Below are 17,397 nucleotides of genomic sequence, written 5' to 3' on the forward strand. Positions count from 1 at the left end.
ATCTGGTAGGGAATTGGATAGGGAGGGGCTTTGGGCGGGCTTCACTAGACCAAGGAGGCGTTGTTAGGAAGCCTTGGAGCCAGCCTACACCTGTCATTTGGGTTAAAGCCTTGGTAGTAGTTGAGTGTGAGGATTCTGGTATGTGGATAGCATTCGCAATGAGAACTAGCTTCATTTGGCATTGAGTGGAATCTGCAACGAAAGGCGGCTCGTCCTCCCGCACCGCTGAGAACTGGGACAGCCTCAGAGAGGACAGTCGTCTGCAGTAGGGAACCGGCAGGAGCATGTCTGAGATGCGCTGTACTGAAAAGTCTATGTATGTAGCCCTGGAGTTTTAGAGAGAAGGGCAGTACAACGCAATCAGGGATAGTTGAAAGACAGAATCTTGTGTAATTGAATTGCTTTCTCAGCTGCAGCCTCTCCAGTGATGGACTTATGCATTACTCTGCGTCTCCCGTCCACGAACAGAAGTCAGAGAACTCTCTTGGAAAACTCTCCCAACTAGGAGACAAACTACCTTTTCCTGCCCTCCTCACTTGCTGCAGGAACGAAACGACCGCCACCCTTCCTCTGACTGACCACAGGATGGAAGGCCAGGGCAGGAGCTGACCAGCGCCGCCCCTCCAGACTCAGGAGGTGGAGATCCCCCTCACCCCAATCCAGCCAAATTGACACCCATTTTCTCCTCCCTCTGCCCCTATATTACCGACACCCCCTCCTCTTTCCCCTTTCCCTCCTCCCTAAAGACAGGGGTGGAGAAAAGGGGAGTTCAGGTCGTCATGACTGAGCTAAAGGCAAAGAATCCCCGGGCTCCCCACGCAGCGGGCTGTGCGCCCTCGCCCACCGAGGTCCAATCCCCCCTGCTGGGTCGTCCGGACGCTGGCCCGTTCCAGGGAACCCAGACTTCAGACACTTCGCCTGTAGTTTCGGCCATACCCATCTCCCTGGAAGGTCTGCTCTACCCTAGGTCGTGCCAGGGTCAGGATCCCCCAGACCGAAAGACGCTGGATCAGCAGTCGCCGTCAGAGGTGGAGGGCGCGTAAGGGAGTTGAAGCCACAAGGGGTACAGGAAACTGCAACTCTAGAGTCCCAGAAAAGGACAGCGGGCTGCTGGACAGTGTTTTGGACACGCTTCTGGCGCCCTCGGGGCCCGGGCAGAGCCAAGCCAGCCCTCCCACTTGCGAGGCCACCAGCCCTTGTTTTCTATTTGGCCCAGAACTCCCCGAGGACCCCCGTAGTGCCTCCGGTACAAAGGGGGTATTGGCCCCGCTCATGAGCCGGCCTGAGAGCAAGTCTGGAGACTGCTCCTCTGGGACAGGAACAGTCCATAAGGTGCTGCCTAGGGGCCTGTCACCGTCCCGGCAGTTGCTGCTCCCGACCTCTGGAAGTCCCCATTGGCCCGGGGCCTCAGTGAAGCCATCTCCGCAGCTAGCTGGAGGTGGTGGAGGAGGATGGCCCCGAGTCCGAGAGCTCCACCGGTCCACTTCTGAAGGGCAAACCTCGGGCTCTGGGAGGCACAGCGGCCGGAGGAGGAGTCGCACCCAGCGCGCCTGGAGCGGCTGCAGGAGGCGTCACCCTTGTTCCGAAGGAAGATTCCCGCTTTTCAGCGCCTAGAGTCGCCTTGGCAGAGCAAGATGCGCCGGTGACGCCCGGGCGCTCCCCGCTGGCCACCACAGTGGTGGATTTTATCCACGTGCCTATCCTGCCCCTCAACCATGCCATCCTGGCCGCCCGAACCCGGCAGCTGCTGGAAGGGGAGAGTTACGACAGCGGGGCCGCGGCTCCCAGTGCCTTTGCCCCGCCGCGGGACTCGCCCTCGGCCTCGTCCACTCCGGTTCCATGCGGTGACTTCCCTGACTGCACATACCCGCCGGACTCCGAACCCAAAGATGACACATTCCCTCTCTATGGCGACTTCCAGCCTCCAGCCCTGAAGATCAAGGAGGAAGAGGAAGGCGCGGAGGCCGCCGTGCGCTCCCCGCGTCGGTACCTAGTGGCCAGTGCCAACTCTGCCACCTTTCCGGATTTCCCACTGGCGCCGCCGCCGCGAGCTCCCTCATCCAAACCCGGGGAAGCCGCGGTGGTGGGCACATCTGCCAGTGCCACAGTCTCGTCCGCGTCCTCCTCGGGGTCGACCCTGGAGTGCATCCTGTATAAAGCAGAGGGCGCGCCGCCCCAGCAGGGCCCATTTGCTCCATTGCCCTGTAAGCCTCCAGCCGCTGGCGCCTGCCTACTCCCAAGAGAGGGCTTGCCCTCCACCTCCGCCTCTGCTACCGCCACAGGGCCGCCACCTGCGCTCTACCCTCCGCTGGGCCTCAACGGGCTGCCGCAGCTTGGCTACCAGACCACAGTGCTTAAGGAAGGCCTGCCACAGGTCTACCCACCGTATCTCAACTACCTGAGGTGAGGGCCTTGCGCTGCGCCTGGCATGTTCGCAAAGTAGCGCTCTTGGTGGCTTAACACTGCCAGCCTCCCTTTGGCAGCATAGGGCTCCCTTCCCCCTGGGTGGCTTCGAGGGGGTGGGCAACAGGGACCTGGCACAAGGGCAGTTTGTCTTACTCTTCTCATTACTCTTTTGGGGACACAAAGGGGCACAAAATATGCCATTTGGAGGGAAGAAGGACCATTACTGGCATTGTGTTTACTGGAGAAGAGCTAAGGCAGTTTCCCTGGGAGGGGTGGGACTTGAAGAGTGGCTGGCCAGAACCCAAAGCAGAAACACCTTAGGGATTTGTACACGTTAAAGGCTCAATTTTCATATGAATCTCAAAATGAAAATTAATTATAAGCCTAATGTTTTAATTGTGTATTTATATGTCAATCATTACAGTGCACAACACTCTAATAGTGTTTAGGATTCTCTACTATGTTTTCAAGAACATTTTTATTTATACACTGAAGGAAGGTATAAGAAAAAGAATCCTTGGTTTGTAGACTTTCCTGCTGCAAATAAGCAAAACAGTGTGAATGTCTTGAACAATACTTGTATCTATGTGTTTGCTGGCTCACACATGTATACACACACTTACAGAGTTAAGTTTTCAAAACTTTAAGCAAAAGCATCGCTAAGTTCTGTTGAACACTTAAAGTCAAACATGTTTATTGTTACACAGCATACAGGAAGGGTATAACATTTTATTTTGTCAGAAACTAAATTGCTCCTTATATAGAAAAGGAGTTCTGTAGAAAGATTTCTGTTTAACTAATCGAGTTTAGCTTTCCTAAACATAAATTGATACACTATCATTCTTTGAGGTTGGTACTACTGATGAATGGTCAATAATTTGCAAGTTTAGTGAATCTAATTATAGTGAGTCTATTATATCATATTTAGTTTGCATGTCTTTCAAGTGTGGATAATGGTGTTATATTTTAAAATCCCCTTTAACCTCATCAATACTGGTTTTAAAAACATTTAGTATCAGATAGCAGTACAACAAAAAATAAATGGAGTATTTTGTTTTGCATTTCAAGGCCAGATTCAGAAGCAAGCCAGAGCCCACAGTACAACTTTGAATCACTACCTCAGAAGATTTGTTTAATCTGTGGGGATGAAGCATCAGGTTGCCATTATGGTGTCCTTACCTGTGGGAGCTGCAAGGTCTTCTTTAAAAGGGCAATGGAAGGTAGGCTTCTTTTTCCTGATTCTTTATTATTGACTTAATTGTCAATGGAGACCATCTTTGTAATTATCCCTTGCTTCTAAGAAATAGTGATATTTTTATATAACTTAAAATATATGATGATATTTCAATAATACATTTTTACTATAATACTCAGTAGTGAATATGATTGGATATTATAATTTCATACTCTTTGATTAACACTTTCAATAGAAGACATGAGTCATCATAATCTTGAGGCCAGTGCTACTATTGTTCAATAACTAGTTTTCAGGACAGCTTGGTTTTAATGGTGTTTTTAATACATCTACCCACATTTCCTAGCCCTTTGGAAGTGTTTACAAAACTTAATGGAACTAGGGAGATGTTGATTATCATTATCTATGAAAAAGCACAGCACAGTTAGGGTTCTTAGGCCTGAGAGTCCACACCTGTTATTTGAAAACATTTAGATATTCCCCTCTGACTGAATCACTCACTCATTCATTCCCTCATTCGTTCATTCATAGCAATGGTATGCCAGATAGCCCTGGGTATTGGTGGTGGGAGAAATAAACATGAATGTGGCCCATACCTCACATATGAATGTGAGGGACAGAAGGACACACAAATAACCAAATTTTATAGCAAGAACTGGGAATTGTTTGAACTGCAAAAAGTACTAGGCGTATACCCACTCATGGTCCCTGACTCTGATCCCTCCAGGGGTTCCCAAAGGATCTGTGACTATTCTGTAATGCTGCCCCCTGCAGGTTTTTCCAGGGAGTGCTGCTGTCTTCAGGAGAGGCAGTTCCTGACAACCTCATCTCTCTTCCAAGGGTGGAATTGAAACTGGTGACAAGAGCTCTGGCCTGGGAATCAGGAGGCCTGGTGTCAGCCCTAGATCCATTGCTTCCTAGTATGTAGCCCTTGGCCAAGCTATTCACTAAGTTCCTGTTTCCTTCCATAAACTATGAGGGTAGTGTTCTTGATGTTGTTCATGGTGACCTCTATGGTAATACATAAAGGTCCCATACCAATTAATTTTTGCAATAATTCAAACAATAGTATTTATCAAAACTTTTCCATTCATAGGGCTATAATAGGGTCTATGGAGGTTGCAAAAGCTGTGATCCCTGCCTCAAGCTGCTCACCTTCTTATTGGATAGAAATCTTTACACAGATGATCTAGGCAGGAAATGAGAGAATACAAGGCAATATCTCTGATTTTAGGATTTAAACTGGTTTTCTATATTAAATCTGACTTTTCCATTGAATTACCTGTTTACTCCCAAGATGTGTTTTCTTGGTTGTGAAGAGCTTTAGGCTATCATAAGTCTTTTCGTTTAAGCTACATAGATCCCCCACCCCATTCTGCCTCTCTCTGTCCTGGGATTGTTCTATGGTCAGATGAGTAAAGAGTAGGTAAGCAATCTGAAAACCAGACGCTGAGAAGTCAAGGGAGGCTGAAAGACCTGAGAAACCACATAGACCAGCTTCACCAGCTTCCTGGGTAAAGATCCTACCTCTGTCTGTGCTGCTCTGTGCTTCTAAAGTGGCATCTGAACACTCCTCTGGAGGGAAGGAACAGAAGGCAGAAATGGCCCAACTCCCTCCACCAAGCCTTTTAATAATGGCATTAATCTATCCATAGGGGTAGATCCCTCATGACCTAAACACCTCCCACAGAGCCCCACCCACTCATGCCATTATACTGTGCATTTAATTTTCAATACATGAATTTGGGGACACACATTCAGATCATAGCAGATCCTGGGTGCAGAGAACAGAGATGCTGTAAGCAAGTGAATAGTCTAAGTTAGTGATAGAACAGGGCCAAGGGCCGAGGCTATGGCTTAATGGAGGAACACTTGCCCAGCAAGGCCTTGGGTTTGATCCCCAGCACCCCCCCCCCCAAAAGAGAGAGAGAGAGAGAGAGAGAGAGAGAGAGAGAGAGAGAGAACGAGAACTGGGCTTAGAAGCCAGATGCCTGTCCTGGGCCTTTACCAAGTTCCTCATCATTTCTCTCCTCCTGCTATATAGGGGGTGGGGAAGGTATCTCTGTTTATAGCTACTCTTAGGTAAACTTATGAAACTCACAGACAGTCATAGTCAAATATTAATTCCTGGTTTAAAGAAGTCATTTAACTTCCCTAAAGTGTAAAATGTTAGAATAATGCTTAATGCTCATTTCATCATGCCGTTGTTCAGGATGCAATATCCAACAAAGACTCTTGAGTAGGCCCATCAAGCCACCCTAGGGAACAGCCATTCAATAAGTACTGCCCAAATCTTCATCCATGTTTGTCCCCCAGATGTTACTGTGCACCTTCAAGAGCTCCTCCTGTATCCACCCATCCTGGTCACTGGGCCCTCTAGGACACAGCAGCCCGTGCTGGGCAGCCCTTCCCCTTTCAACCAGTTACTACTGAGCAGCTTTTTGCTGCCACATTAATTAACAGTGAAGCAGATAATTGGCATTAGCTTATAGGAGCTGAAAAATCATTAATAGTTCTTTTCACACTAGTTGTAGAACATTCATTGTGATAAATCTTGATTTGAATGTAATTCACCCTCATTTTCATTTATCCCTAATGAGAGGATGAAGGCATTTTCTTGACATACGGGAATTAGAAGAGACTGGCGGCTACACTAGGTTTACCTGCAACTAAGTAAACATCTATTGAAGAAATGAATTGATTTTAAAAAGAAGTGATAAAAATGAAAGAGTAATTGGAGTTTGTTAGGTTCATGGTTATAGGCATGTGGAGTAATAATTCAAGCAGTAATCTCTAGCCATCCCTTTCCAGGCCTAGGGTTGTGACATCACTTCTCTATGCTTGTTTCTTCGGGTGCTAAATGGAGACGCTAATCCCCATCTTACAGTTATTGTGATAATCATAGATAATATATATAAAATGCCAGCATAGCAACTGACCTTAGGTGCTTAGGAAATGGTAGTTGCTTCTCCGCTCATCATCATCATCATCACCATTATCTTCATCATCACCGTCTCAATGTCTTCATCATGACTATGCCATTAGCCTTACCCAACATTATCATTCCCTTCCTCTTCACGGTTTTCATCATCTCCATCATTTTTTACAAAGCTGTATGGACTTTGATCAAAGCTAATCTTTGTCTTTATTGGGAATATCACTTTCAGAAAGACGAAATGCTATCTTTTGTGTGTGTGTCTGTTAGAAACCTTTTATTCTGAAATAATCACATTTCCAGACAGGACCCTTTATTCTGCAGTCTGCAGAGTAATTGCTTCAGCCACCGCCACCTTGAAAGGTTTCCAGGGCTGTGTGAATGGAGGAATGTATGGGAGCAAAGACTACTCTCCCTCTAGTCCCGGGACTGATTATCTTGTTTGCCTTTAATCACAAATCAGCACAGAGATCCTTTGCTGGGGCTGTTTACTGCGAAGCTGAGACCAGTGACACATGCTTTGAAGGTCTTTGGATGATCAGCTATAGAGAAGGGAACTGTGGGGTTGCAGAATGAGGACAGACTCACATTCCCACCTTACTTCTGGGTTTACTATTGGGCCTCTCTGGGCCTTGGTGTCTTCATTTGCAAAATATTTTTACAGCATCTTCTAGGGATGCCATAAAATTAAATGATCTAAATTAATGTGTGTGCAGAGTACAATACAGTGCCTAACACAAAATAAGTGAGTGGCAAAGTGTCCATTGATTTGATGAAGGCCCACACAGTGATTATACCACCCAACACCTTAAGTTAGGGCTCCAACCTGTCCATCTCCATCACGGTTGGTTATATCACCATCAATGTCCCTCTGGTTCTCAATAGATTTGCTTCCATTTAAGAAGAATGGAGCCACACCTTCTAGATATCACCTGCTAAGTACCTCATGCCCCACACAAAAATTACTGGATCTTTTACTTGCTCAACCCAAAGACAAAGGAATTTTCTTCTGAGGTTGTTTTGAACCTTAAAAGCCAACATAACACATGGCATCATAGCATCCTCCTGTAGAGAACCTTAGACATCCTCTGGTCCTAACCTGCAGATATATGATGAGTGTCCAAAGCCCACACTTCCCCTTTGGGTGTTCTGAAGGGTTCCATGTCATCACGTGACCATAATTCCCCTCATGTGGAACTGCTGCAGTGGACACCCCGACTATACCCTCTGTCAATGGCAGGATACCAGCCCCTCTTCTGATTCTACTTTTTTTCCCTTTGTGGCTTTCCTGGCCTCTGAAGCTGGCTTTGCCCACACATGGGGCAGATCAGACATGACAAGAAATGAACTTCCCCTGGGAGCATCCCTCAGCCAATGATTGACAGGCGTTGGTATTGAAATCCCCCAGTTCCTGCACTTTTTTCAGGTAGGATAATACTGCAAACATATTCACAATTGGTTGTTTTTCCCTTCCCATCATATATCCCCACTCCTTCTCCCATATTTATTTTTCTCTCAGATAGTACTTGCACCTGTTTTCAGGTTTTGCTCCTGGAGGGCCCAAAAAAACAGGACACTCATCCTTGCTATAAGAAGAACAGCTGTAGAAAGCATGGCCTTCCACTCCCCTCAAGTTTGTCAAGGGTCTGTGAGCAAATGAATCATGATTGGCCCCTGCCTTCAGATGCTTCTGTTCTGGGAAGGAGACTTGGAAACACATTTGTGACAAGAGCTTTGTAAAAGAAAAGGCCATTTGGGGGGCTGTTGTGGGATCCAATAAACTAGTGTGTATAAAATTTCAGGTGATTTGTTAACATTCACCCAACACTAGGTGAGAATGTATCCTGTGCTTGGCTCTGGGTTGGTGCAGCAGGGACACAAAGATGATTAAGACACATCCTCTACATTTGAGGCACTTGTAGAATAGTAAATGAGACAGAAATAGGAGTTAATGCTCTACCATGCATAAGGTGTGCAGCTACAGGGAATTTAGATGAGAAAGCAAAATGTCAGAAATAGTTCTTTCTCCTCCCCTGAGGAATTCTCTTTGGGGCCTGAGGTCTAGCTTCAGGTGTGTCATGGAGTAGATGCCTAGTGATGCTGGTTGAACTGAAATAAGAAGTTGAGGAGGAAGAGCCCTCTGACCCTGTGATTCCTGTGCCCAGCTGAGAAATGCCTTTCTCTATAGATCCTTGATCTTAGAAAAGAAATAAGCCCCAAATGATTTGAACATTGTCAGTAACGGTAGACAACAGGATCCAAACTACAAGATTTTTGTCATTTTCATGCCTGGAATCATCCCCATTTATATTCCAAGGTTTAAATGCTTTCAGGGTTGGGTGAGGAGGAGCCATCTGAGCTGCGAGCTATTGTTCATGCTTGGCTGATATTTAATCAGTTTGTTGGGTCATAATTGAGAATACAGTTCCAATGACACATAAATTCAAATGATCAAGTCGAAGCAGTGAGCCTTCCTCATTATTTATCTTACAGTAGAGATAACCTTTTCATTATTGAAATATAATTGCCAAATGAGATCGTTAATATTAAAACAGAATTAGCAACATGAGCTCAACATTAGGGAAGAAATTTCTAATAGTACTTTTTACGTCTGCAAAATTAGTGTTCAGTCTTGCTGTAGTGTAGATTGGTAGTTGGGCCTGGGAGAGAGACCCCGCTTCCCTGCTGTCTAGCAAGGGGGTCCTCTTGAATCCTCGGGATCAGTAACGAAACTGCTGTCTGTGCCTAGAGAATAGAAAGCTTTGTTCTATCCTACATGCTGGCCCTGGTTGATCTATTTAACAAAGAAGGGTTGAGTTCTGGCAAAAGGAGGTGGGCTATGGGGGTGGGAAAAGATGAATGAGTCATGGCAGTCCCCACCAAGCTAAAAGGCTGGCAGGGTGGTAGGAAATCGATGGCCATAGAATACCAGGTGCTCATGTGCCCTGAGGTCTCCGAATCTGTCTTTACCTCTCACCTTTACACCCCACTCCCCAGTTCCTCCAGGCTCATCTTTCAAGATGCAGCTGTCTTCACTTCTCCAAGGAACCCTGGCTTGGGGAGGGTCCCTTGATGTCCCTCGGCTCTCAGTGCTTCCCTTCAATCTCATATTCTCATGGTGTATCTATCCCAACCTCCTCAATAGCCCACTCCCAAGACTGTGAACTCGAGGGAAATGAGAGCACCTTGTCGGTGAATTCTCAGCTCCTGTACCTAGTACGGAACACAGTGCACAGTGGGTGATGAATAAGTTTGAAAAAATGACGTGAGAATGGGCAAAAAAATAAAAGTGATTTGAGAACAATGTAAAGGAGAACTTTCTGGAAGAGGCAACAGTCAAATGGGAATTTGAAAAGTAGAGGCAGTGATTCTGCCTGTTCCAGCAGAGTCAGCTGCTGTGGTTACCTGAGGAGGAATGGCTCCCAGGAGGAGTCAGAGGTACAGGAGTTGGGCTTTGGAGGGGATGGGCTGTTCCACTCGGGGAGCCCTGCTGACAGCCCCTCATCCTCAAAGAAGTGAGAGAACAGCATTTCAGTGTGATCTCAGTGCAGTGTGGCCCAACTGCTTCACAAACTTTCATCCTTCTTTCTACCATGCTGTCTTCCTCTGCATGACTCTGGGTCAGCCCTGGGGACCTAGTGGTGGGTCCAGCCCTTGGAGTAATTCTCTCTTCAGCACAAGCCAGCAGTGGCATTTCAGATGGCAGATGCATCCACAGAGGCACAGAAGTATGCAGGGGAGGTCAGCCATTCAGAAAATGCCACTATATTTTTTACTTTTTTTTTTTCTAGCAGTCTTTGCTATCCTTTCTTTTTTTTTTAATTTTTTTTATTGGTTGTTCACAACATTACAAAGCTCTTGACATATCATATTTCATACATTAGATTGAAGTGGGTTATGAACCCCCAATTTTACCCCAAATGCAGATTGCAGAATCACGTCGGTTACACATCCACAATTTTACATAATGCCCTATTAGTAATTGTTGTATTCTGCTACCTTTCCTATCCCCCACTATCCCCCTCCCCTCCCCTCCCATCTTCTCTCTCTACCCCATCTACTGTAATTCATTTCTCTCCTTGTTTATTTTCCCATTCCCCTCACAACCTCTTATATGTAATTTTGTATAGCAATGAGGGTCTCCCTTCATTTCCATGCAATTTCCCTTTTCCCTCTCTTTCCCTCCCATCTCATGTCTCTGTTTAATGTTAATCTTTTCTTCATGCTCTTCCTCCCTGCTCTGTTCATAGTTGCTCTCATTATATCAAAGAAGACATTTGGTATTTGTTTTTTAGGGATTGGCTAGCTTCACTAAGCATAATTTGCTCTAGTGCCATCCATTTCCCTGCAAATTCTATGATTTTGTCATTTTTTATTCTTTGCTATCCTTTCTCATGGGCAAGATCCAAGCTATTCCCATAGAATAAGGAAATATTCAGAAGATAGCCAAGAGATGTGGGAGCTAGGAGTCAGAGTTTACACTGTAGGGCCCTGGACAAATGCCTGCCCCTCCATGAGATGAGGACGTTGTACTAGCTCAGCTCTAGGTCTTGTTTATTTGGGTTTTTGGGTTTTTTTTTTTTTGTTTTTTTTTGTGGTGCTCGAGATGGAGCCCGGGGCCTCACACATGCTAGGCAAGTGCTCTACATTCCCAGCCCTTTTCTAAATTTTATTTTGTGATAGGGCCTCACTCAGTTACCCAGACTGGCCTCGAACTTGTGATCCTCCTGCCTCAGCCTCCTGAGAGCTGGAATTACAGGCCTGCATCACCAAACCCAGTGCTATACAGTCTTAATCTTTGTCAGCGCTTTTGTTCTAAGACTGCTAATTTGAAAGTCTGGCTAAGAAATGTCAACGAATAACATGTGGATCAGCTTGGTTGGAGCGAGAACCAACCTTCGCTCCTCCCTCCCTGCCTGGCTTAAATCACATTTCACATATTAAACCCATTTTGAAAATAAGAAGAGGGGGAAGGTCTCCAGGAAGCAAGTAAACCTATTCCAAGTAATCTCTCCCCCTCCCTCCCTCCCTCCCTCCCTCTCCCTCCCTCCCTCCCTCCCTCTCTCTCTCTCTCTCTCTCTCTCTCTCTCTCTCTCTCTCTCTCTCTCTCTCTCTCTCTCTCTCGCCACTCTTTCCTCCAGAGGCGGAGATAAGCACATTGTTTCAATCAGGCCTGAGTTCCATTTCCTTATCTTAAAACTATCTTCTGCCACATTATAAATAATCAGCTTACTAGTGAACAAGGCCAGACGTGTGCATGCATGAGTGTGTAGTGGGGGTGGAGCATCTGGGACAAGGCAGCTGCCCTGATCCTTAAACAGTCCAAACAAAGGGTTTTCCCCCCTGGCCTGTCAGTCCCAGGAGCTGGCTACTGGCAAGAAAGCCTTAGGACAGGGTGGCCATGTAATTTGTTGACTAAAATGAATTATTTTCTGAATGAATAGGATCACTGCTCATAATTACATGGGAACAGTAGGCACAAACCAAGATCAGGCCCGGCCAACTGTACTGTGGTCATCTGAGCTTTAGGGCCCCTGTGTTAGGCACACTTTGTACCCAGGGTCCCTGCCTTCATTCAGGGACCAGGATCTTATTTCAGATTTGAAGAATGGCTCTATCTCTCCACCCCCAGGGCCTATGCTTGACACTGTCCCCCAGCATTCAGCCAAACAGCTTTCTAGCCCCAGTTCACATCCTCCAAGGATAAGGACCATCTCTCCTCCCCAGCAGGATCTGCTAACACTATTTATGGGACCCGGTACAAAATGAAGATGCAGGGCTCCATGCTCAAACATTAAGAACTTCTAGATGGCAACAGCAGAGCCTTAAATAGAGCATGAGGACCTTCTAAGCCCAGGGTCCTAGAAAGCCCCACAGGGTGGGGCCTGTGCCACAGGTGCTGCCTCCCAGGCAGCCCAAGCCTTGTTTGAGGATGTACTTGCTTGCTGGCTTCTGTTACATTTCCAATTTAATAGTTTGAGTATGTGATATTTTCACTTGGTTCAAAAGTCAAGCAATACAAATGGTTATGGTAAAAAGTCTTACTTCTGCCTCTTCCCTTCTCCTTCCTTACCCAATTCCCAGCACACCTATCCCTTTCCTCGCAGGTAACTAGATTTTTAGTTTCTTGTATATCCCTTCAGGATTTCTTTATGTAAATATAAATATATGTTCTTATTTTTCTCCCTTTTTGAAGATTCAAAGGTTGTTAATAGACTAGATTTCTGGGCCTGGTCTCCGATAGTGGTTTGTCCCACCATGACTGCCCTCCTACTCCCCGTCTTTGGAACCACACAAAACAAGGCCAGTTCCTCTTTTCTGGTGAGACCCTTCCAAAATATGAAAGCGGAGTCTAATTCTCCACCTCATCACTTCATCTAGCCTCAACTCCTTTGATCTAGGCAATTTCTTCAGCCATTCTTCACAGGGTGTTGTCTAGACTGCTCTTGTTCTTTCTGAGTGTGTAGAGCCCAAAGCTGGCCAAAGGATCCACCAAGGGGTGAGCAGCTCTGCTCAGAGTAGAAAGTAACTCATCTCCATCATTGTGGTCCCTTGACCAGCTCTTTGCATTCACCTTAATAATTAAAATGGCTCCCTCAGGGGGATGGCATTGTGGCTCAGCAGTAGAACGCTTGCCTAGTACATGCAAAGCATGGAGTTCAATCCCCAGCACTACATAAAATAAATAAATAAAATAAAAGATATTGTGTCCAACTACAACTAAATGTGTGTGTGTGTGTGTGTGTGTGTGTGTGTGTGTGTGTGTGTAATGGCTCTCATAGGAATTTGCCCTGTGCCAGGAGCCATACTTGCCCTCACAACTCTATGATATAGGTTTATAGAGACTTTTGTCCAGGGAGGCTCAGGAAGATAAAACAAAAACAAACAAACAAACTTAGAGAAGTTTAACCAGCAAGTAAGTGGTAAATGTTAAAGGAAGGCTTCAAAAAGTCTTTCTGACTCTAAACCATGCTCTTGACCAGCCCACTTACCTTGGGGTCTTTTGGTGAAACCATTATGGGGCTGATTTCCAAATGCTTCCCCCAATGTCTTCCTCACACACATGATATTAACTGTGAAATTCCTGTCAGGTGCGTTTCCTGGGCCTGGTAGGTGCTAACTCTTGTGTTATCTATCCTGCTGTTGAATAACCCCAACCCTGACTCTCAAGGTGATCTTGTGTTTTCTTCACCTTAAATATGAGACAAATTTACATCTTCTGCTCAGACATTTTCTCCAAACTCCAAACTTCAATCTCCAAATATCTATTGACATCTCTCTTTAAATGTCTAGTGAGTCTCTCAAATATAACATCCCTAAAGCAGAACAAATAATCATGACTTCAAATCTATCCCTGCCACCTCTTCCCCATCTTACTGAATGAACCGATCAGCCTCATTGCCCAAGTTAGAAACCCCTGTCACCTCCAATCTCTACCTTTGTTTCAGCTTCCAGGCCCAAAACATCAACAGGCACCATCGGTTCCACCTCCAAAAGTGTATCCCTAATCCGTCTCTCTAATTCAAGTCCTCATAGTCTCTCATCTGGATTGCTTCCATATTCTATTTCTCTTTTCCCTTTTCTTATTCCTGCCTTCCGTACAGTAGACCTCTGGAAGATTTAAAATGAATCATCATTATGGCCCCATTTAAAACCCTTCTGTGGTTTCCCTTCTTTCCTACAGTAAACTCCAGAGCATTTATCCTGCCTGCAGGACTTTTCCCTGCCTGATCTGCTCTTGGTCATTTCCTACCTATGCACGCTGACCCCGCCACACTTTCGGTTCCTTGGACATATCAGGCTTACCCTTGTCTTTGGCCTTTACACATGTTGTTACCCCTCCTGAGCTATTCTTCCATCTGCTTTTGGCATTCTCTGCCCTTCTTGTCCTTTGGATCTCAACCTAATTCTTACCTTCTCGAAAGGCTTTTTCTGACAACCTTTCCTGAACTAACAACTTGGTATCCTCTCTCAAGTTGTCCTGTTAATTTATGTCTCTCAAAGCACTGAGGAACCTTCCTTTCTGGTGTCCATTTTGGTTATATTCACTGTACCTCTCCTTTCCAGATGCATGAGGACAGCAGCGATGTCCTTCTCATCCACCATAGTACCTCGGGCAATAAGCATAGGGCCAGACAACAGCACATTCTCAAACATTGTGGAATTCTTTTCCTTTCTTCAGTTGTTTCTTATAATAGACTTTAATAGAAAGCTACAATATGATTTTTATTGCCTGTTGTTTTAATTGAATAGGTATTTGCTCTGTGGGAGATTTGACCATAAAGATGTCTCTTAGAATACATACACACTGAATGACTCTTTGCTTATGAAATCAGGAGAGTAGCTTTTCCCTGTACTTCAGTGATCCACAGTATGAATGGAAAGAGGCAGCCACAGGCAGTCCTCATGCCTCAGGAAGCAGTTGAACCCTGTTCTAATAGAATGGCTCCTGGCACCACTCTGCTGCAGCAAAATTATTTACCATGGCAGTGGCTTTGACCACAGCCTTGGAGCCAAACTGCTTGGGTTTAAATCCCAGCTCTGCCTCAATTCTTCATCTCTACAATGGAATGATAAATATGGTACCCACCTCCTCTGGTACTTTAGAGGAGTTCATGTGTTAACACAGTGCATGGCAGCTAGTAAATATTTGGTGTTGCACTTATTAGCATCATTACCGTGTGCCAAGCTCCTTACACATGTTTTCTCCCAACTGTCTAATGAGATGTTTATAGTTTAGTTTAGTTCAACAAACATTTCCTGTGCCCCTCTGCCAGGACCCAGAGATTCAGGCCCTCACAGGTCTCCCAACCTCTTGGGGACACCACACAAATATGGTAGTTAAGCAATGAACTCAGCACAGTCTGACAGCAAGGCCCAGGAGGAGGCAGCAAGCCTCCTGACAGCTGTCTGCAAATCCACTGCCCTTGACCAAGGTGCAGGCCTAGTGCATAAAGGCTCTCTTGCCTACCTCTACATCTTCTCTCAGAACCCACTTTCTCTGTGGGTATAACTTGGTTTTCAAATGGCAACAGAAAAGCAGTCCTCTCCACAGAGAATCTCACTTGCACCTCCCCCAGGACCCTGGATGACTGCCTCTCACTCTAGGCCAAAAAGCCCTGGTGGCCACCTTGCACTTAGTCTGTTTGGGGCCTAATAGAGTGAAAAGGCATTTCCCTGCTTTGGACCCGGGAGTGCAACAGTTACTGGCTGCTGAAGGCAGACATTAAGGAGAACCATTTAATTGACTAGAATGTGCATATGCTGTATTAGTTTAGTTTGAGGGCATTTTGGAACAAATAGCGCTGTCATTGTGGGCCTTAATTAGATAATAAATTAATAGATAAATGGATTCTCAAGTTCCAGTGGCCTTCCCTCCTCCTTGCCAGAACCAGCAAAGAGATAGGGGCTTCCTCTTGTACTGCTGGTGATCTGTGTGGAGGAGGAGAGAACCAGGCCTCTGGGCCAAGGTTCCCAAGGTTCTTTAGGTCCAGGCATCCTGCAGATAACTTTTAAGTTTAACACTGAGGCAAAAAGCAAGCTTTTCATTATAGAGGAAATGGCATATAATAGAGCAAATAGAACCCAGGCTGGCTCACTTCTTTTTAATGAATATTTGTGCACTGCTTTTCTATTGCCTGAAGACTGTGCTGGGCACAGGGAATATGAACAGCAAAACCCCTACCCTCACAGAAAGATAAATGAAATGAGTAAAATGTTATAGCTTTTGTTAGGGAGTAAAAAAAGACCAAGAGAAAAATCAAGTAGGCGCAGAGGTACTTGGAAGTATACGGTAGGGCAGTCAACAGAGAGGCAGGTGGCAATTTTAAACAGAGTGGCTAGCAAAGTGACTGAGGAGGTGCCACTTGAACCAAGAATGAAAGGCAGTGAGGAGTGGAGCCCTCTAGGAAAGGAGATTGGACCATACAGAGGTCCTGAGGCAGGAGGTGCCTGGGGAGTTTGAGGGAAAGCAAGGGGTCCTGTCAGGTGTGCTCTGAGTGAGCAAGGGTTGGGGATGAGGGGGCCAGAGAGGGCAAGTCACAGCCCAGCTGGGTCATGGAGGGCCTTCCTTGGGAGCTGCTGTCAGACTTGGTTTTGATTGGCTAGAGGCAAGGAGCCTCTGGAGGGAGCTCAGCAGCGGAACTGCCTACCTCATGTTTCCTCATCTGCATTCTGAAGGGGCATGGAGCAGCTGTGTTCTCTGGCACCCCCAGCAGATAGCACGATGTGACTTTGGAAGCTTGCTTATCCAACCTTTCAGAAGCTCCACCAGCCCCTCCAAGGTGGCACTCCAGAGGAAGCACTAGATTCCAGCCACTTCCCCACACCATGCCTGGGCCACTTGTCTGCCCTGGGTCTGAGGGACCCAGCATGTGGAAAGGCAATGGGCCCAGTGCCTGCCCAGCAGGCTTCATGGAGGGAGTTGGTGAGGGGGAAAGGAGAGCCCAAAATGCAACAGCAAGACAGGTCTGATACTCTGTCAGGAGACACAGGGTCATTAATGCTGCCTGGGGAGGAGGAGTCATGGAGAGCTCCCCAGAGGAGGTGAACGTTGAGAGTATCTTAAAGGTTGAGTGTGATATGATCGGGAAAGAGCAGCCTGAGGAAGCATCACCAGGAATGCAGGGCAGAGAGAAGGGGGTGGAGAACAGCAAAACCCCTACCCTCACAGAAAGATAAATGAAATGAGTAAAATATTATAGCTTTTGATAGGGAGTAAAAAAAAGACCAAGAGAAAAATCTGGTGCAGAAAAATGGGGAACACTTCATGAGACCTCTTGTGCCCCGTGAATGGTTGCCGACCCCTGAATGTCTACTTTCTAAGAGACACAAGAAGATAAATCATATTGAATATATTAGG

The 17,397-nt window shown here is 46.1% G+C and overlaps 1 protein-coding gene across 1 annotated transcript in view; it reads left to right on the forward strand.

Moving 5' to 3' along the window:
- Nucleotides 1–779: 779 nt before the first annotated feature.
- The window catches only part of LOC308641609 (progesterone receptor-like), a gene marked incomplete at both ends in the record, with an annotated part of 172,977 nt that continues 156,359 nt past the window's right edge, over nucleotides 780–17,397 (forward strand). The window contains 4 exon segments of the mRNA XM_081280269.1: nucleotides 780–1,039; nucleotides 1,041–1,430; nucleotides 1,432–2,403; nucleotides 3,475–3,626. Coding sequence (XP_081136395.1) covers nucleotides 780–1,039; nucleotides 1,041–1,430; nucleotides 1,432–2,403; nucleotides 3,475–3,626 — 1,774 coding nt within the window.

Source organism: Spermophilus citellus (genome assembly GCF_964194105.1).
Source record: "Spermophilus citellus genome assembly, chromosome: 2".
Lineage (NCBI taxonomy): Eukaryota > Metazoa > Chordata > Mammalia > Rodentia > Sciuridae > Spermophilus > Spermophilus citellus.